At 36.9% G+C, this 20,928-nt stretch overlaps 1 protein-coding gene across 2 annotated transcripts; it reads left to right on the top strand.

Moving 5' to 3' along the window:
* The first annotated feature begins 6,471 nt into the window (after positions 1-6,471).
* Positions 6,472-20,399, top strand: LOC103705026 (transcription factor TGA2.3-like). 2 transcript variants are annotated; one of them, XM_008788602.4, is made up of 11 exons: positions 6,472-7,041; positions 10,800-10,904; positions 11,352-11,425; positions 11,536-11,733; positions 14,555-14,629; positions 14,704-14,763; positions 17,192-17,269; positions 17,396-17,447; positions 18,068-18,339; positions 19,595-19,843; positions 20,001-20,399. In XM_008788602.4, exons 1-11 carry the CDS (start codon positions 6,978-6,980, stop codon positions 20,148-20,150), a joined length of 1,377 nt encoding a protein of 458 aa, XP_008786824.2. In that variant the 5' UTR covers positions 6,472-6,977; the 3' UTR covers positions 20,151-20,399. The 2 variants fall into 2 exon arrangements, with proteins under 2 accessions (XP_008786824.2, XP_008786823.2); XM_008788601.4 differs by having other exon boundaries at positions 11,530-11,733.
* Positions 20,400-20,928: the final 529 nt, after the last annotated feature.

Below are 20,928 nucleotides of genomic sequence, written 5' to 3'. Positions count from 1 at the left end.
ATCTTTCTAGTTGACAATCCTGGTATGCAAAAGAGCACACTAAGCTGAAATTCGCTAGGTCATCAATAAATGCCTGGTATGGACACTTAATATCCTGGAATATGGATTTCAAGATAACTTTATTTTTGAGATGAGATTTCAAGATATTAATGTGGATAAAAAGGCTATAATGGCACATAGGGGATCTGAAAGAAAATTCTAATCCTTTGAGGGGACATAATGGATTGATCCTCCTGATACAGTTTGCCGAGTTTTACGCCTTTGCTGTTGTGCGCAAGGTTAATATGGATGGGAGTGGTAATGTAGCAGAGGTTTCCTGAACGCATCCCTCCTGAATCTGTGAAAGTTTTGTTGGAAAAATATTTTATTTAAAAACTGCTATGCCTTTATTTCATAAAAGTATTATAAATAAATAATTTACTAAAAAAATAAAAAAATTGAAAAGAGCTTGTCTGTATCAAGGCTTATGAGTTTGCGACGATCTCGTTCTTAAGATACAACAATCCGGCTTAGCTCGATTCTTCTTTAACAGGCACGATCGTTGAGGTGGCTTGACTCGACTAACTCTTTCAGATACCCAGATGAAAAAGAAAAGCTTGAAAAATGTTTGGAAGAAGAGGAAAAGAAAAAAGAGAGAAGAATTCTCTATTTTGCCTCAAAAATCAGAGAAGTAGTAATTTGGATTAATTTTTGCAAAACATTGGACCCACAGCCTATTTATAGACTTTGTCCGGTGATCTATACGGTATGGCATTTTTGAATCATCCTTACGGAAATTGGAACTAACGTTCTTTTCAGAACAGTCGCAATTCTTCTAAAAGAAGCATCTAAAGAAAAGGTAAAGGTTTCAAAGTTTGTAAACATATAAAATTTAGAGAATAAAACTGGTATATTTATTTTTTTAATTTTCTTTTTTAAGTTAAAACTCTAACGAGTTTGTGATGGATACCTCAACACTATAAAGTTAAAGGTATAGGAGAGAGAGAATTCTGCACCAGCTTTGACTTCGGCCAATTCACTTTAAGATGGTTAACCTCAACCCGGCTTCTTTGATACTGGTAGGAAGCCTCGACAATTCTAGCTGTTTGGCCATTAACCTCAAAATATTAACTCCATCATCTACTATACTTTATATAGGTATCTTATCAATTTTATGGCAAGAGGCACCTTGTCCATCACTTAAATTGGAAAATGCGTTGCCTCGGAGCTACTTCAGACTAAGATAAATAGCATTGATGACAAGCACAAGCACGAGCAAGTTCTGCTTAATCCATCATTTGGACTGGGCTGTGGGACACTAGATTATTCTTCCAAGGCCTAGTCCTCCAAAACAGAGAATATCCATAAGGATCATCCTATCTTCGTCCTCTGTCAGCAATTCCTCACTATGAAGACCTTTAAGAAAGCCTACTTCAATGACCAGTATCATGACAAACTCCTGGAGTAGACTAATGAACATGCACCTTGCTCAGATTGTTTATGAGATGGTGACAAATTTTATAGGAAAGCTCTGCTCAACACAATAATCAGAGCTCCTATTTAAGCTTAAGCTTCAACAACTAAAGACAAGCTTGGCTTGAGCCTAACCCGAGTTCGGGTAATCTAGATATGGATCGAGGCAAACTTGAGTAGTCTAATACTCGGCTTTGCTCGTTTACACATGCTGGAAAAACAACATCACTTTGACTAATTTGGTTTTATTTTTCTCGTTTATCTATTTTTGTTTAATTTGTATTTTCTTCTTCTGTCGAGCATGTTTTATATTTTCTATTTTACTATTTAGACTTCTATTCATTATTTATTTTTTTTAGATTCTTTTTTTTTCATATTTTATATTATAGCTTAACTAGCATTGTATTTTTCATTTTATCCATTTTTAATCTTTCAATTGGTGTTTCACTCTATTTCATATCTTATTTTTTTAATTTTCATTCTTTTGATTAATATATGATTTAAAAAATTTAACCTATATTTAGTTTTTTATATTGAAATCATATTATGTTATTTATTAAATTAGTTTTCCCTAATTAAATAATAAAAATAAAAATATATTAATGATTTATTTTCTTGTTTCTCTCTTTTTTTTTTAAATATCCATAGTACATGCTAGTTTTGCAAGTTCAACTCTTGATGTTTGATCTCATACATTTTTCTTCCCCAAAAAAAGCAACTCAAAAGAAGCAGCAGCAGCAGCAATCGCAGCATGATATGACTAGGCTGTGGTACCAAACCATCTACTTTTAAACTATAGCAATCTTAGGAAGCTAAAGCCGGTGCAAAAAAAAGCCAGTAGCTCATTCTTAAACAACCACCTACTTTAAAAAAGTATATGAAATATTCATATGTTTTTTCACAATCAATATTTTAAATTTTATGCAAAAGAATTTTAGAACATATCCTACCCTAATGTATGTTAGTTATACTATTCATGAATGTAGAGAGGACGAGAAATGGAAAAATATTTTTTATTAAAAAATAAAACACAATAATTAAAAAAAATTAAACATGTAACTTTACATCAATTCTCTTGTACTCTTTATTCTTTTTTATTAAAAAATTAAATTCTAAAAATAAATTTGATAAATATAATAATTAAAAAATAATTATGTTATTCAGAAAAAATAATATTCTTTCTCCAAATTGTTGAAGAATCCAATCCAACTTTTTACCTCTTTCTATCTCAAGCAAAGATTATAAAATCAAATCTTACATACTTCTCCTCTCTTTCCTCAGTTCAGCAATAGTTAGGAAAATAATTCCAACCCAATTAACTAAATGGCAAAAATAAAGATAAAAGAATCACCGGCTATCCACCAATATTATGAAAAAAAAGTAAAATATAGATTTTGAATATATGATTAATATCTAGCTTTTTTTCTTTCCCTCTATTTTTTTTATTCTTTTTTATTTTTGAATTCACACGAAAGAAACATACTAAAAATATTTCTAGTATAAATATATCTAACAAAATTAAAAGAATATAAATATTATAAAAGAGAAAGAAATGACCGCATAGTCCATCTGCAAGGCTCCAACAAAATACTCCACCCTAAAAGCGGCAGTCTAATCTACAGCTTTATTAATTTCACAATAAATAAGGGGTGCCTATCCATCAAGTGCTCCTGTCTTGCTATCCGCTCAATCGCTGTTCACTAGGGGTCCAAATTTCATAATAAATAGGGGGTCCAAATTTCATAATAAATAAGGGTCCAAATTTTATAATTAATATGGACTTGGCATGGTGGTACTTTTTTTCCAGTCTTTTCAGGAGTTAGTACACTATTAAGATCTTCCTTTTGACTAAGAAAATTGTTACTGTAACACAAGCAAATAAACTTGTAAAGCCCAAGCTGCCAAATATAACATTAATTATGATGATGATAAAAAAAAGCCCACACAAGCCGCTGCTCAAGGACATCTAGATAGGAAGACACCATGACTCACTCTAAATTGTTCATGAAGGCAAATAAAACTGTTAATTAAGTGTTTTTTTGCTATTTTTTATTTGATTTTTTTTTGGATATATTGGCCGCCACACCATTCTTATGCTTTTTTTTTTTTTCTCGACTCTATTAGCTACATTTATTTTTAAATTCCGTTGTATCAATATATATATAATTAAATAATATATATATATAATTAAATAGAAAGATAATACCACCTACAACTGCAGCTACCGCGTGGGCACCAGAATCGAGTAAGCAGCACAAAAAAAAAAAAAAAAAAAAAAGAAGCTAAAAACCGGATCTTGCAGAACCGGCTCAGACTCGGCGGCCGGTCGGACAAGCCCCGGTTCGCAGGACGCAGTTGTCGCATTGTCGTTTTGAATGGCCGCTTCCCCTAGTTGACTTCAGGAGCCCAAGGGCATAATCGTCTTTTCACAATTCCATCATTAATAGTCAATTAATTAATGATTTCGTGGTGATCTCCCGTAATCTTCTTTTGCAGGCGGCACAGATAAAGAAAGCCAGTCACAGACTTACCAAAACCGGATTAAAATAATATTTTCAAAATTAAAATATCGATCCACGATTAAATAATACTTTTATATTTTTGAAAAGCCGACAAGACAGGACAGGTGGGGGCGATTGCAGGTGTGAACACCTGATAAAGCGCGAAGATCCTGCGCACGTGCCACCGGCACGCTCTACCACGTCTTAGCTTTAGGCTCGGTATTTGATCAAAATTACGCGATTATCCATGGAGAAAGAAAGTTCTGGCATATTTGAGAAGCCTCGGCGCCTGGTTGCAGAAGTACAAATTTGGAGTCCCTTTTTCGAGTGCGTGTAGTGTAGATTCATTGGTGGATCGAATATTCGCCCTTGCTACTGGTGTTATTATTACTCATAGAAAATGAACTGAATGATGTACGACGGGTCTGAAAGGTGAGATTCGTTAGCCACAACTCCCATGGAAGGCAGTAAAAATTACTATTTACCTTCAGAGGAAAAACAAGAATTATAGTTCTAGGTTACCGTTGCAAAGTGGAATAATATCATTGATGGCATCATTTCCAAGCAGATAAATGTAACTTTATTTTAGTGATAATGTTTTGGGGGAATAGATCCTTGGGATGCAGCTTATAAATTTTGCGCAGCCTCGCAGTTAGTGTTATTGTTTATAGATTCAATTTTTTAATAAGTGAGATATCTGTTTGATAACTAGATGGAAATGCTCTCTACCTCTTTGGTGGACCAACAAAATATCTATCAGAAAATTGCCCGATATTTGATGATCAATTAATTGAAAAAGTTATCTATGGGAAAGGTCACATAAGAAATTTTTATTAGATAGTTATATAGAAACTATACAAGTGTGGACATTATTTGTTTAAATTTGATAGTTATTAAGAGCTCGAATGTGTATACCAACATGGCGATTACCAATATTGTTTCTATCAGTTAGCATAATAAAAATCGCATCTTCTTTAGGAAATGGAATTTTATACAAATAGAAAACCAAATTATGTTTTCCTTCAAAATTTTTCTTACTAGTTTCATATATGACATTATTTTTCCAAGTAACGGAATATGATCACTATTTATGGTGAGTACAGTGCCTTTCATTTTTGTTGCACCTTCAAGTCTTTTTTTCTTTCTTATTATATCCGTGCATTGCCTTCTTCAGTGCATATACAATTTCAGGCTCCAAACCATTTTATGGGCGAATAATTTTAGCATAATTTAGAATTGGTCACCCTCGATCAATAATGACTCTTTATAATTTTCCTCTTATAATTAGCATTTTCAATATTTATTGTGAGAGGGATAGAAATAAGAATCATATCCATTCGGTAATTTTTGGGAGTATTACTATATTCACCCATCTCTATGCTTGAGAGAAATAGGGTGCAAGCCTTCGTAATCCTTAGTCTTACAACATAGTCATCCAACACTTCTATTGTAATTCGAAAGAGCCTGCCTAAGGTATACTTCTACATGCTCATATAGTAGCATGAGAGCCGAGATTCGATCGAACATGCGCTAATTTAGTATCATCCTACTAATAAGGCGGTCAAGCATGCAGACTTTTTGACTATGATTTATGGAGAAGAAGAAGAGGTATGAGAGGGATTATGATACAGCAGCTCATTTCCTTGGCACACCTTTGAACGCGTCATTTTTGCAACGCCATTTGCAGGCCCCCCCTCCCTCCCTCCCTTAGCAGCCCATATGACCTTAGAACACGTCCGAAGCTTGTTCCGCATGACTCTTTCACGGTCAAAAAAGTACACCAAATGCAGTCAGATAGGCTGCTAGGTCCTCGGGCCCACCCACGGAAAACGACTCCCCTAACTGCTCCCAAGAAACAACGCTCCCAACCCCAACCATCCCAAACCGCCCATCTGCCTCCGTCTTCCATCATCCCTGGGCCGGTGGGCCCCCGCTATCCGGGCACAGCTGCCAATACCATCCTGGGCCCCACACCGATCATGCATCGTCCGCGCTCAGCGTTCCATTTTCAACGGTCCAGATCTCGTGAAAGATCTAATCTATCCACTTCAGTCGACATCCGACCGGACCCCCCGGGGAGAGCCGGGACGAGCCGGTTCGGTAGTGGCAGAACATTAATTATCTACAAATCCGGTGGCGAATGCAACCCTCCTTTTTACCACGCGCGCTGGGACAATTCGGTTCGGTAGTGGCAGAACCTTAATTATCTGCAAATAGGGTGGCGACTATAACCCGCTTCTTTTAATCTCATCCCCTTCGGCGTTGAATCCGCTCGCTCCCTAAGACGATCTCTGACAGCCTTCTCGCCAAGGTAAAAATTAAAAAAAAAAAAGAGAGGGAAGAGGTGGAAAATAATAATAAAAATTTATCCGGAGGGGAAAACGACGTCTGAAGATTGGAATAGTCTAAAGGCCACCCGCTTCCCCAGATTAAAAAATTATTCGGAATTCGAGGCTGGTGGAAAGTTGGAATTCTTTTTCCCCAGAATGAAATATTGAAAGAAATTTATTAGAGAGAGACAGAAAGAGAGAGAGAGACAGAAAGAGAGAGAGGGCGAAGGGGTGGGAGCGGCGGTATCCGGACCCCATCGATCGCTCGGAGCTCCAAGAGAGCGAGCTTCCAGGGGATTAATTTACGGGCCGAGTTGCGGCCTCGGGGGATCGATCAGCGCCGGAATTAGGTTTACGAGCTCGGCTTCCTCCTCGGTTCTCCGTCGGCTGGGTTGGAGCGGTTGGGGTCGTTAGGGTTTTGCTTCGATCCCAAGGATTGGAGAGGGGTTGGTGGTTTCGATTGGTTCGGGTGGCCGGATTCTTGGGGTGCTTTGTTCGTTCTTGAAAGACTTCAACTCGGATCGCATCGGATTAGATTCAGGTTTTGTTCTGGGTTTCGTGTGGTTGGTTTGGGATTTGGGTTTGTATTTCCGAGAGGTGTCGAGGTTTTGTTGGTCTGATTGTGTGGTGGCGGTGGTCGTGAGGCGATGATGGTGGTGGATGGGGAGTAGAAAAGTTGGGGCTGGTGTGGAAGATGTTAAGGAGGCGGCTAGAGGGATGCCGAGCTTCATTTCAGCGCTGCCTGGGGCTCATCACATGTATGCGTGTCCGACTCTCTGGAGAAGTCTTATCTGCTAATTATTTTATTCTGCATAATCCTTTGTGTTTGTTTAGTTCTGGGAATCCTGCTGCAAATTAGTGATCTTGCTACTATTTCTGTAGAAGAAAGTTAAATTGCTTCAGTTTTAATATTAAGGTACTAAGTGACATCTGAGGGATTTCTGTACTTTGTTTCTTCTTTTATTTGAAGATGTCACAGAGCGAGCTTTCTGGGTTTCCTTGATGAAATCAACCACAAGACGAAACTAAAATAGCAAGCAACAGTGTTAGGGTTGTTTGACTGTGTTCGAGTTTACTTGGTCTAGAGGGGTTTCCTGTTGAAATGCTTCAGTTGGGTGCTGGTGATATTTTAAAATGCAAACAATGATAAGAAAATGTTATTGTTTGAAATTCTGACATATTGTGTGCCTCGGTTGTTTTGATACTAAAACTGCATATTATCTAAGCCCGCCGTGCTATAACAAGGCACAATAGCTTCGCCTCTGATGTTGAATCTTGAAATTTATTTAAAATCTTCAAAATCTGATATATTGTGCATATTGTCAAACTGTGGGAGTTGGGAACATAATAGTCTTTTGCGTACAAGAATATACAATCTATGAGATTTGTGTATAAGCCAGATTTAAAAATATGAGAAAAAAATGAGCATAAAAAAGATAATGCTTTACTTATGTGCTATGTGGTCTTTCATGGAAAGTTTGATACGCACACACATACACACGCACACACATACACATACATACATGTGTATGTATGTACACACATATGTTTGCATCTGTGTATCTATATGCTTGTGCATGTGGTAAGAGGAAGAGAAGCAACATTTGTTATACTCATTTATTTGGCTGCTGATGATCTGATATAGTTGAAGATTTTCTGAAATTCCATAGGAAAGTGGACCAAAGGAATGAGGGATTGATGCCCCAAGTCTCAAAAGCTCTGATGAACAAATGGCGAGTGAAAGAGAACCATAATAACCATGATTAAAAAGTAGGAAATGTAGATTTAGATGATACAATGCCGACACTTAAAATGTCGTTTATATAGTATAATTGGAACCCTCATACTCAGTCAGCAAGGCTGAAAATAAGAAAGGGGAAACATCCAAAGCGGTTTGGAAGTACATGGGAGAGAAGAAGACTTGCAGACTTGGTTAAATGATTTCCAATAAGTTCTTATAAGTAGCTGATATCTTTAAAGAGTAGGAAATTTACCAATAATGGAGAAAATTGTCCTTTCACCCTACACAAAAGCTATAGTCCTATGTAATCTTCTCGTGATTGTAATATAAACTAAAAGTTGGAGAAAGCATGTCGGTTGCAAAGGTGATTTTGAATGCCATTATTTGTCATCTTTGTTTGCTTTTGTTAAGGTAGAAAGGGACAATGAAGAAATTTAGTAATCAATCATACTTGATCCTTCTTTTTTGAAAGAAAACCCCACCTATTGCTTTAAGTTGGGTGGCCGTTGATGCTTCAGTTAAGGTTAAAAAGCCAATTTGGCCAGACCAACCTTGGGTAGCCAAGTGTGTGACCTGCTAGGCCTGTATAGGTGCTTACTTATCCTATCTGCATGATAAGGTGGCATATTTGCAAGTTTTGCATTAAATATAGAACCCCTCATATCTTCATAGCAATGGTGGTTACTTGCACAGGGATGGTGACTATCGCTGAAAGCAAAGATGGTAGTTAATAGGCAAAATATCATTGTTTTGGGCAACATGTTGAAAATTGACTATATATCAGTATATAGTGTGGAATTATCAAATTTATGCATCTAATTGGAAAGCAATATTATTTTTCTTGCTTCTTATGGATTGCTGTCTTGCCTTATATGAGAAGAAGAATAAAAGGCAGGAAGAGGAATGATAGGAGAGGGAGGAAAGAATTTTTTAATTTGCTTTGCTACAGCTTACCTTGGCATGGATTTAAGTGCTATCCAATTGGTTGGCATGGCTAGAGGTGCAAATGAGCTGACCTGAGCCGAGTACAAGGCTACTCGGGCTCAGCTCAAGCTTGAACCAAGCTTAACAAAATTATACTTGGTTTGGCTAAGCTTCGAGTCGAGCCAAGCCAGAAAAGCCAGGCCGCCCCACTATACTTGAATAGGGCAGGTGTTTAGGAGCTCTGACATGTGTTTGCACTTGACCCTTTTCCTAATAGAGCTGAGCTTAGAAAAGCTTTTAGCTAGGCGAGCCTCGAGCTACTTGGAGCAGCTTGGTACATTTGCACCCATAGGCTAGGCATGGAATGGCATGCATCATGTTTGTGCCTTATTGGCAGGCAATGCTAGCATGATGCTGGTAACGTGCTAGAGGGTATTGGCATGGTACTTACGATGCTAGTGGAAGGTCGAACAATAGCATAGTTGTTAAACCCAAACTAGAGACTGACTTGACCAACAGAGACTGGATTAGTGGTATAAGCACCAAGTCAACCGATTAGACCAGGTTTAAATTTTAAAATTTTTAATAAAATTTTAAAAATAACTATATGATTTGTTCAAGGCTAATGCTTTCATGTTTGTTATGGATGTTAGAATTCAGTATCAAGTTTAGTCCAATGGTTTGAATTAGATTCATTGTTTCTACTCTTGCAAAGCAAACTTCTTTGCTTGGACAACTACTTTACAAGTCTCCACTCTCCGCATGCCTATATCAAGTTGTGTAATGTTATTGGGGGATCCCAGTTGCCTATGATTCCTTTAATGTGCATCCCACCTACCATGTTGTATGCACAACCATGTATTGATAATATGCGAAGCACATGGGATTGACCTGCTTGTTATCATTATGTTGATGGTAAGGAAAGTTCTTTTTATTTAATAAACTACAGGAAAAGAAATTCAATAATTAACCATGTCCATTCATAATGAACTTTGACCTTTACAGGAATTGTCTATTGATTGCTAGGACAATATTAACCATCATCTGACTTAATTATACAAAATTCATGGATATTGTTTCTATCTTGCGTCAAATTTTATGTTCAGATAGAACCTCCTGTTCCATGGCTCTTAGTGGTACCTTTCTTTGACCTGTTTGCTTGAATTGAATTCCATGTATTCTTAGTAATCAAGCTGATTATAGCACAAGACAAACACAAGAAAATGGCATGATAGATCTATTTTGACCCCTGTTTCATATCAACAGGCTTTTCAGTAAGTTGCAGAAATCCATAGTCCCTATTTGGCATGTTTGTTCACTTAGATCAGCTAACTGAATTATCTAATTGAAAAACATGTGCAATATTTTAGGTATTTTGAAATATCAAGGAGGATAATCTGTGAAAGATTGTTCTGCGTGAAATCTACTGTTACAATGGTACAATCGAATAAGAAACTAAAGAAGTCAAAAATGTTCTTCTAGGATTAGATTTTTCGTCAATATGTTTATTTGCTGATGCAACTCAAAGTCTAATGGAGGGAATTGTGTAAAAGATTGTTCGTCTTGGAAAAGTTGATTCTAAGGGTAATTTCAGATAGCAAACTTCAGAAGACTAAAGTGTCTTTTAGGGTTATTGCCCAAATATATTAGTTAAAGATTTGAACAGTATTGTTGAGGAAGAATATTTAAGAGACAGAAGTTTTTTTCTAGGATTAGATTCTTTACCTATTTTCTTTTGATAAGGTTAAGATTTTCTACTCAACTGGTAATCTTCATATGTAACATTTGTCATTACCTTGTTATGTTTTACTGATGATTCTGCCTTGTTGTTCTTCTGATTGCCTTCCTTAGTGAGACAGAGGGAAAACAGCATGCACCCTTCTCGAGTTTCTGACCTTGCAGCACTTGAGCAGTCTATTGGATTTCGCATAGAAGAAGCTGTTGATCTAAGCAGAAGTATGTGATTATTACCCTTTTTAAGGACAGTGAAAAGCAATATATTCTGTTTAATTGTTTTATCTTATTCTCGTAATGACTTGCTATGCTGCAACAATATCTATGAGCAGTCTTATGGTCAGAATATTTGTTATACGCATGGGCCATTTTATATCATTTTCAGCTAGGCCTATTATTTCGGCATGTTTGATTTTCAAAGTAGAGAAACTTTTCGTTATCATCCGGTTGTTACATATCACAAACATCATCTGACTAAGTCATTTCTTAGTTCAAAGCGATCCCATTTTATTTCTGAGGCGAACTTTGCTTACCTATTAATTAATTCAATAACTACAAAAGGGAGGCAGTTCTGTACTAAAGGCAATATCAGCTGCCACTATTCAATTTTCTGCACATTATTGAAGCTAGTTGAGCTTATGTTCGTTTATCTATTTAACATTTATGCAGATCCTTTATTTAATCCAAAATCAAGTGGCCAATCTGTTCCTTCTGACCCTCTTCAATTTGGTGCTTATAGTAAGGTAAAATTAGATGTATTCTTCATTACGTAATTTGCTATTAATATTGCATAGTGATGCACCTGTGGATTTTCTCAATATAGTTCACTGATTGTTCTTTTTCGCAGCAACAGCCTCTTCCTTCTGCTGATATTTCCTCAGTGTCCGCTAGACTTGGGCCACTTACAGTTCCACAACAAAAAGGGCAGCAGCCTAATCTGGTGTCATCATCCGGCGGTCATATTGAGAACTGGGGAGAGTCTACAATGGCAGACACCAGTCCTAGGACTGATACCTCAACAGATGTGGACACTGATGACAAGAGTCAGAGGGTAATGTTCCATTCTATCACAATCTGTTAGTGATGTTCTGTCATAGTTTGAGTTCATTCCTTTTTTTTTTGGATGGCTATATAGGGTTAAATATTTTGTTCCTCTTATTGTTCTATTGCATCTTAATCCTTTGTATCTGTTATCTGATTTGACACGATATCTCATCTGATTAATTGATTGATTACTCTGATATGAAAATTGTGTCGCATTCAGTTTAGCGAACTAAGAATTACAACTTTTGCAGATGGCATGCCACAATGCTTAATTGAATAAACTTATTAGAGGCAAATGTTTATTATTTAGCTAGAATTTGCTTTCTAGCAAGGCTGATAAAATTATTACTTATAAATATATTATTAATGTAGCATGCATAGACAGAAAATGAGGCGTGATACTCTTTGCACTACAGATGACACCTCCCCCACTTGTGCAGTATGTGTCTTTTTCATTATTTTATTTAAAAAAAGTGCTTATGGTTGGTTGTTGGCTAGCTTTTTTTTTTGCTTTTCTTTTTGTCCTTCTCCTATCTCCTTGATCTTTTGAAGCCTTTCCTTATATGCTCGTTCCCTGGAATAGCATCTCAATCTTAAATAGGTAATTAGTTAAACAAGAATCCACTTTACCCATTCACTATGGGTTAAAATTGCTTAGGGTATAGATGATCTAAATCCTAATAGATTGTAAACATTTTTTTGGGTTAGGACCATCAGGAATATCGGACTGTACTTAAGCTGAGGTGTGCTCTTTTTCTTGAGCTTTTCAAGGAATTTCTTGAAAGGATGTCATCTTTGGAAGTCATCTCTATAAAAGGCTACTTTGATTAATGGAATGACCCACCATAAACAGCACTCCTTTATTATAGTATGTTTATTAGGATCATGCATATTGCCATATTACTTATACTAACCAGAGATTGCAGAATTCACATTATAACTGCTAACTTATATATGTGATTGTATGTTTTTCTTTAGAACTTTCTATCTATGCCTCATACTTTAGTATTAATTATTTTTTGGGTTTTGTTTGAGTGCTTTTAATGTTGCTGTTAAATCTTTATTGATTGAAGTTTTAGTTTGTTAGCATGACAGAATTACATATGTGATAGTCTTGGTTTCGGTGATGACTTGTAGACATTGGATTTCATTTATGAAAGTCTGAACTTAGAATTAGTAGAAAATTTGATCACTGGCGAGATTAAACTTACACTTGTTCAGGTTCTCATTGCTAGCAATATCATTTATCTATATATTCAGACAAATGAGAAGTTATAATCTTTGTTTTAAAACCATCTTAAAAGAAATTTGGTGAGTGCTTCCGTGTGATGAGGTCATTTTTTTAATGAGGTCTCTTCTTATCCTGAACTCTTGCTTGGAAGCTTGATATGGTCTTTAAAAATGCATCAAAAGTAAGATGAAGCCAGGTAATTGGAGATAAGTTTTGACGTGGTGGCTATCGGAAGGTTTCTATGCATGGGAAACTCAGTAACTCTTTTTTTTGGTACAAAACTCAGTAACTCTTCAAAACATAAACATGTCATGTTTTTCCAAGTCAACCAAAAAAATAAAAGAAGAGGATCCTATCACTATGATTGATGTGGTTTGGGAACTTGCTTACCATACCCTTTTTTATTCGGACATGATTAAGGATGTTTAAAGATATTCATGACTTTTTGGCATTTTGTATGCATGACTTAGATTGTATACTTTCATTCTATAGTCATGGCTTGCCAGCCTATGTTGCAGATTTGGTTGCTTTTGTAGAGATATCATATATGATATTGTTTTGGCCTAACTTGTCACCAACATTTTATAGTATCTGGTCTTTTAAATGTGTCTAGTGTGGAGGTGCAGAATTACGTTATAGAGGACTTGGACTTGGGTATTACAATCGGAGAATAGTTAGAAGGTTCTCATGCTGAGAATAGTGCGGCAGATTTTGTATAAAACAACTAATACGGTGTTATCAATTAAGAATTTTTAGAACAGGAAATTCTGTGTGCCTTCAAAAGGTACCTGAAATGGCTATAAACCACAGTTTTTTAGGAATCATTGAGGGCAACTTTGGCATTTTGGCCCCAAATTAGCATTCCAACCTCCTGTGTATGACACCCAAAACCAGGTTTGCACCCGTTTCTAGGGACATTCTGAGAGTGTGTCTTTCAAAGGTAGGACATATTATTAACAGGTGGAAGACATTCAATGAGACAGGTGAATGTAAGTTGGGCTGCAGTGCTTCTATTGCTGTTCAGATAAGTTAGGGCTGATTAAGATGGGTTACATGTGATCTGATCTAATGTTGTCATGGGAGACTTGCTTTTCCCTGCTGTTGCAATGCTCTTTGCTTTCTGATTGAGGCCATTGGACTGTTATATCATGCGGCATTTAACTTAGGATGCTGGATTTTTTTATTGGATATAAGGCCACGTATCCCTTTTGATGACTTAAAACTATTTTTTTGTTTGGGTTTTTTTTTGGTTGGTTATAACTACTGGAAGTTCTGTTGGCTCTTCATATAGTTCTTTCCTTCAGTAGGCCTTGTATTTTTTAATTCATTTATTCCTCTACAATCTTGCTCCTTTACTTGGGAGAATTTCTTTTTCTTCTGATGTGAATGAAATTTTTAGTTTAACAAGACAAATTACAATTAGTAATTTGCAATGTTTTCTTAATTTCTTTCCTTTTAATGTTAAAGTCTTTAGTCTAATTTAGTTGGAGATTTATTACTGTACGTGTAATCATGCTGCATTAGTTAGTTTAAACCAGGATGCTGCATCCTGATGGAGCTCATTGATTACTTTGTGTCAATTTTCTCTGGTATTCAGCTTGAACAAGGACAAGCTGCTATTGCTGCAGCTTCCGACTCTAGCGACAAATCAAAGGATAAAATGGACCAGAAGGTAGTCAAATGGCTATAGTTTCTTCTGATTCAGTGATATTTTGTAGCATCATGTATTAAATTTTTTCCCTACAGACACTTCGGCGGCTGGCTCAAAATCGTGAAGCGGCTAGAAAAAGCCGGTTAAGAAAAAAGGTAATTCATTTTCGTTTGTTCTCTTCGTTCCTTGTCAATTGTTGTATGTTGCATTACAATATGCATCATAATAAATCCTCAATTTGCTCAACAAAAAGAATGCTTAATTTTCTTAGCCTAAGGTATTGGTCCTTCCCTGTCAATATTTGGTTAGTTTATTAGCACTCTGTTTTTAGTTTTGACAATATTTATAGAGGAGAGAAGTGATAGAAAACATCAAGCAACCCTGGAAAAACTACATCAGGCTGACTTTGTTAGTCTATCCTGTAGTTACATAGTTGATGCTGTTGTTACATAATTCACATTTTTGGTATAGTCATAGCCACGGGTCAACTTAAACTGTAATTTGTGCCATGTTTAAGTTTGCTTAGATGTATCCATACACTTCTGTTATTAGATCCACAGTCCGTTGTCAACTGGTGAAATCGACACTGCAGGGGTTCTTTTTTATGTTAAATAACCTCTTGTTGATCTTATTCAATCTTTGGTGGAGTTCTCTATTTGTAAATTGAAAATATGAGACATCATCTTTGGAGGGTGCTAAAAGTGTCATCATCTTAAACAATAGTTTTTGGTGGAATTCTGCCATATGGGTTTAGTATGGATGATATGCTCTAAGAAAAGAAGTCCTCATATTCCATTGATTAAAAAGATTGGTAAGTTGGCCTATATTTTTGGACATGCAAATTAGATCTTTTTCTTTCTCTGAAAGGTATAGTTATTTTGTAGTTTTTTACAGCTTTACAACTGGAGTTGCTTTTGTTATCACCAGTTCTCCTAGCTTTAGATGACAAGAAATCCTTTTGAAGGTTTCTCAATCTTCACAAGTGAGTAATTTGTGAATTTTTGTTTGATCCTAGTGTTCAAAATATGGTCCACTGAAGAAGAGATTTTATGCTCACGTAATAGGGTTCATGGGTGAAATTCTATCTTACAAACACAAGCACATACATACGTACATGTATATACACATATGAGATGGACTTTGCTCCTCTTAAGAGAAGGTATCCACTCGTCTTGATTCTAAAATCAATGATGGGGTATTCAAAAATCAAAGATCCACACCATCTCATGTTTTTACCACTAAAAATACCTAGAAACCAAAAGTTGCTATGCATTATTTAGACACAATGATAAGGTTGCTCCATTGTGATATGGAGTTACGGGTTTGAAATATGAAAACATCTCTGCATGCAGGGTTAAGTCAGCAGACATTTGAACCTCTCCAGACCCCGCTACGGCGAGAGCCTTGTGCACCGGACGCCCTTTTTTATATACATGCATACATATATGTGTACGTATATACATACTTTACATACTTTTATAAATTCATATATATATACATACATATGTATAAAAATATATTTATGCATATATATACGCAAATATACATATATATGTATATATGTGTGTATATACATGCATGTACACAAACATACATTCATACACATGAGGTGGACTACAATCTGATCGACAGGATTTGAAGTTAGAACTGGTCAGTCCTGATTAGACGATGAGAGTCTGACATTGAAGATCCAAACCTTTAGTGTAATCTACTACCTGCAATTTGTTTACACATAAAAAATCATGTGATATGGAGATCCTTAGACTATGTATTGAGTAGTTAAAACACATGCATTGTATCATATTATTTGAACTATTCGTTTTTTTTGACCACTTGATACATAGATTAGGGGTCTCCAAAACACGTGATTTTTTATGCATAAGCAATTTAGAGATACTAGATGTACTCATGGCATCAGCGTTGGATCTCCACTGTCCGGTCTGGACTGACCAAATCTGAGTTAAAATCCAAAAGACAAAGCTTCTAGTCCTCCCCCACTGGGGTGCGTTTTTATAGGCAAATGACCCCGAGAATCCTTGATTTTTGGTCTTGTTGTAATTTTTAATGATTTGATTATAATCAACAGTATGGATCATATATCATCTCCATCATTGATTTTGGATTGGTAGGATTGAGGCATTAATCCTTCCTGAAGGAGTAGACCCACAAATATACGTACATATGTACATACACACATGCATACGCATGTACATATGTATTTGTGTATGTGTGCATCTGTGTGTTTGTGAACTCAACATATATATATATATATATATATATATATATATATATATATATATATACATATTTTATATATAGATATATATGGCTACGCTTGAGTGGAGCTTTACTCAGATCCGGTCAGTTCTAAATTAGATAATCGAGGTCCCACATTGATGAATGCCATGATTTGATCTCTATCATTTAATGTGATATTGGTGGTTAGCAACTTTTCTTCGGCTTCTTTTTCTCTTGACTGCTATGATTTTTGGGAGAATTGATTTAATTCAAAAATCATCCTGGATCTATTATATGTTCTTAGATAATGCAGTATATGCCTAATGCTGCTATTTCTTCTGCAAGGCATATGTGCAACAACTAGAGAATAGCAGGTTAAAGCTTACTCAACTTGAGCAGGAACTTCAGCGAGCACGCCAACAGGTATGATCCTAATGTAAAATCTCCCTATCCTTTCTCTAATTTTACCATTCTTTTCATTCAAACAGATTTCTGTCAGAAAAACACATTAGTTGTTTCTCTTGACTTGGTCCTTTTTTTGGGTAACAGGGCATCTTCATTTCAAGCTCAGGAGACCAGTCCCATTCAATGGGTGGAAATGGTATTCTAAGAGCCTCTACTCAGTGTTAATGATTTAGGATCTATGTTGAAAACTGTATTATAGTACTCAGATGGGCATTTTACACTCAAAGAAAATGCCATGAATGCATGCCTCTCAGTAATTTTTCATAAATCATCAGTCCAAATAATTGATAAATGTTCGCCCCGATATTCTCATCAGACGATTTACATTGGATTACTAGAGAAGAATAGCTTTAGAATAGGCACCAGCAGACTAACCTATGAAGCTATTTCGCATGGGTTAGTTTTTTATAATGAACTTAATTGATAGGAGCTTCTTAATGAAAATTGCTGAATTGCCTAATTGTTTTTCTTCACAGAGCCTTTGAAACGTCAATAAATTAGCAATGATAATCACACCATTGCTGTGGGATTTGTTAATTTAATTGGGAGGGCTTTAGATTTTTTTTTTCCTGTTAAAATTCTGAGATTGCGCAAGTATCTGGGTAGTTGTATTTCCCAAATAGAGAACTAAAATTGCTTGAGAATTCTAGGTAACCATATGTGCCTCAAAAATAAGTTCATTTGCCTTTTTGGATTCATGCAAATGCTTGACTCTTTCATCAATGTCAGAAAAATCTTATGTTATTCAACTTGCAGGGGCTCTGGCATTTGACATGGAATATGCGCGATGGCTAGAAGAACACAACCGACAGATTAATGAGCTGAGGGCTGCAGTGAACTCACATGCTAGTGATAATGACCTTCGTACTATTGTTGATAGCATTATGGCACATTATGATGAAATTTTTAGGCTCAAAAGTGTGGCAGCCAAAGCAGATGTTTTCCACATGTTATCAGGGATGTGGAAGACACCTGCAGAGAGGTGTTTTCTGTGGCTTGGGGGTTTCCGGTCATCTGAACTTCTCAAGGTGCAAATCTTCTCTTTCTTCATGTTCGTTAGTTGATATTTCTCATGTGAAAAATATCATCAATTTTATGGACCAGTTAGTTTCTTCTGTATTCTGGTAATTGAATCATAGAAAAGAAGGAAACTAGAGGGGAAACACCCAAGGAACATCTAAAAGTTAAAAATTATATCGAGATGGAGGATTGCTCAGTTTCTTTTGTAAAAGTTATTTGAAGGTTCACCATATGATTCACACAACATTCTGTGGCTTCTATATCTGTTATCAAACCTTTCCCCAAGTAAGTCCCTGTATTACACTCCATTAAGTTCCATCACCTATGTGGGGATCTTGCTAGAAAAGGGGTCGAGAGGGTGAGGCAATGGAGGTTGAGGGTGGGGAGGTCGGAAGAGGCACGGGAGGCGTGGGGCGAGCAAGGCAGTTGTAGCCAGGTTGATGGACCCAAATGAGGTGCTTTAGGGCGGCATAAGTGACTGGCTGGAGCGTGGGTGTTTTGGAAGTTGCACCTGAGGTTGTAGGGAGGTGGGGCCACCAACCGGGGGTTGGAGGGGTGGGCTTGGGGTGGGAGATTGGGAGGGGTTTAGAGGAGCATGGAAGGAGAAGGGGGAATGCTAATCAGGGGATGTATCAGAGATAGGTAACTTTTTGGTTTTCCATTAATAAAATTTGATATTCACAAATATCAAAGCCACATCACTCTCAAAGTAGCCCCCTTTTCTCTCTCTCTCTCACTCTCTCACTCAATAGAGATGATCTCTATTATAAGGAAATGACTGAAGTATCCTCTGTTTATTTAGTTTACAAGGTGTAGGCTTTTTAAACAACTTGATGCAGCAGAGTTTCTGTTTCCGTCCCAAAACCATCCGAGTAAAATTTTATAGCCTCAACAGGTCATTCGAGATGCTTGCATTTATTTTCCGACCTCTTAACTTTCCTGGTAGTTAGTTGAAGCCTTTTTCATTATACTGTTGCCTATCATGCGTCTTATATCTCAGAATTCCCAAATTTGTAGGGAAAAAACAGTAAATTTTGTGATTTTTCTTTGTGATCTTCAGATATTAAGGTGATTCTAGGCCATCAAAATTTCTTCTTGAGATAATTGAACTAGTTTGTTTTTTGTTGGTCCAATTATTTTAAATTCTTTGACCTGTGAATTTTGTAGTCAGTCTTGTCTAATATGACAAATAAGTTATAGAGTGCTTTTCGTATGTGTTTTTTGATGATCAATCTGTGCGCTAACTGCACTGCATCATTCTAGTTACTTGCAAGCCAACTGGAGCCACTTACGGAGCAACAGTTGATGGGGATATGCAACCTACAGCAGTCCTCCCAGCAAGCTGAGGATGCACTTTCACAGGGCATGGAAGCATTGCAGCAGTCCCTGGCGGAAACATTGTCTTCTGGATCACTTGGGCCTGCAGGGTCATCTGGTAATGTGGCAAATTACATGGGTCAGATGGCGATGGCCATGGGGAAGCTTGGCACTCTTGAAAGTTTCCTCCGCCAGGTGATCTTTCCCCATGCTCAGCTCTTGTTATATATTGACGGGGAATGGTCCTTGTTATATTGCTGATGGAAATTCGAGGGCATGAAGCATCGTTTATCCCAACCAATTATCATTATTATTTTTTATCATAACCTGTTGTTCTTTATCCATCTTCCAGGCTGATAATCTGCGTCAACAGACACTGCAACAAATGATTCGCCATACTAACAACCACGCCAATCTGCCCGTTGCGCTCCTTGCCATACATGACTACTTTTCACGGCTCCGTGCATTAAGCTCTCTGTGGCTGGCTCGGCCAAGAGAGTGAGGCTAAATGGATTCTGCAAAACCACTCTCTGCATTTAATGGCATCAGGCCTAGATTATATATGTTGCTGCAGGCAATGATTGGTTACTAGGATATCTGAGAACTCAAGTACCTTGGTGCCTCTGGATGATTTATTTATAGTTGACCTGGGGAGCCTTTCTTCTGTACATCTCCGTGTAGGAAACCACTTGTTGAATGTTTATTATATGCTAATTAATTTACATGCTTTCCTGTTAGATTGATCTATACATTTATGGATTGTCCGGAGACAGATTTGTGTACCTCAATTGCAAAGATTGACCTAGCTTATCGAACCTGTTTATAAAGATTGGTGTTAATTCCAGCCTGCTGCCTGTCCTAGAAAAAACTCGTGGAGGCCGAAGGGACGTCCAAATTGGCTTTTTGGTGGCTTTATTGAAGTTGTTCCCATACTCAACTGATTCGGAGCCCCTGCTGGAGTTAAAAAGCCTATGCTTTCAGCGTGCAGGGATTGGAGAGCCATTCCTAGTCGACGTGGAAAATGCCATTCAATCTTTCAGGATATATTCTGCTGGCGGGTATGGGATAAAATTACCTAGGCTGGGCCACGTTCAGCTTCTGACAACCTCCGGCCACACCAGCCAAGCGGATGAACGGGATCCATATCAGCCTCCCATGAAAGCTCTAAATAGATTCATATCTTCTGTTGGAAGTTACCAAGGAAAGGATGCTGCCTTCCCTCGTGCTTTTAAAGCATTTAAATTTGAGACTTCCGGACGAGTATATTGATCCGAAAGATC

Source organism: Phoenix dactylifera, chromosome 12, assembly GCF_009389715.1.
Source record: "Phoenix dactylifera cultivar Barhee BC4 chromosome 12, palm_55x_up_171113_PBpolish2nd_filt_p, whole genome shotgun sequence".
Taxonomy (NCBI): Eukaryota; Viridiplantae; Streptophyta; class Magnoliopsida; order Arecales; family Arecaceae; genus Phoenix; species Phoenix dactylifera.
The sequence above is the reverse complement of the archived record's forward strand: the minus strand, read 5'-3'. Positions and strand labels throughout refer to the sequence as shown.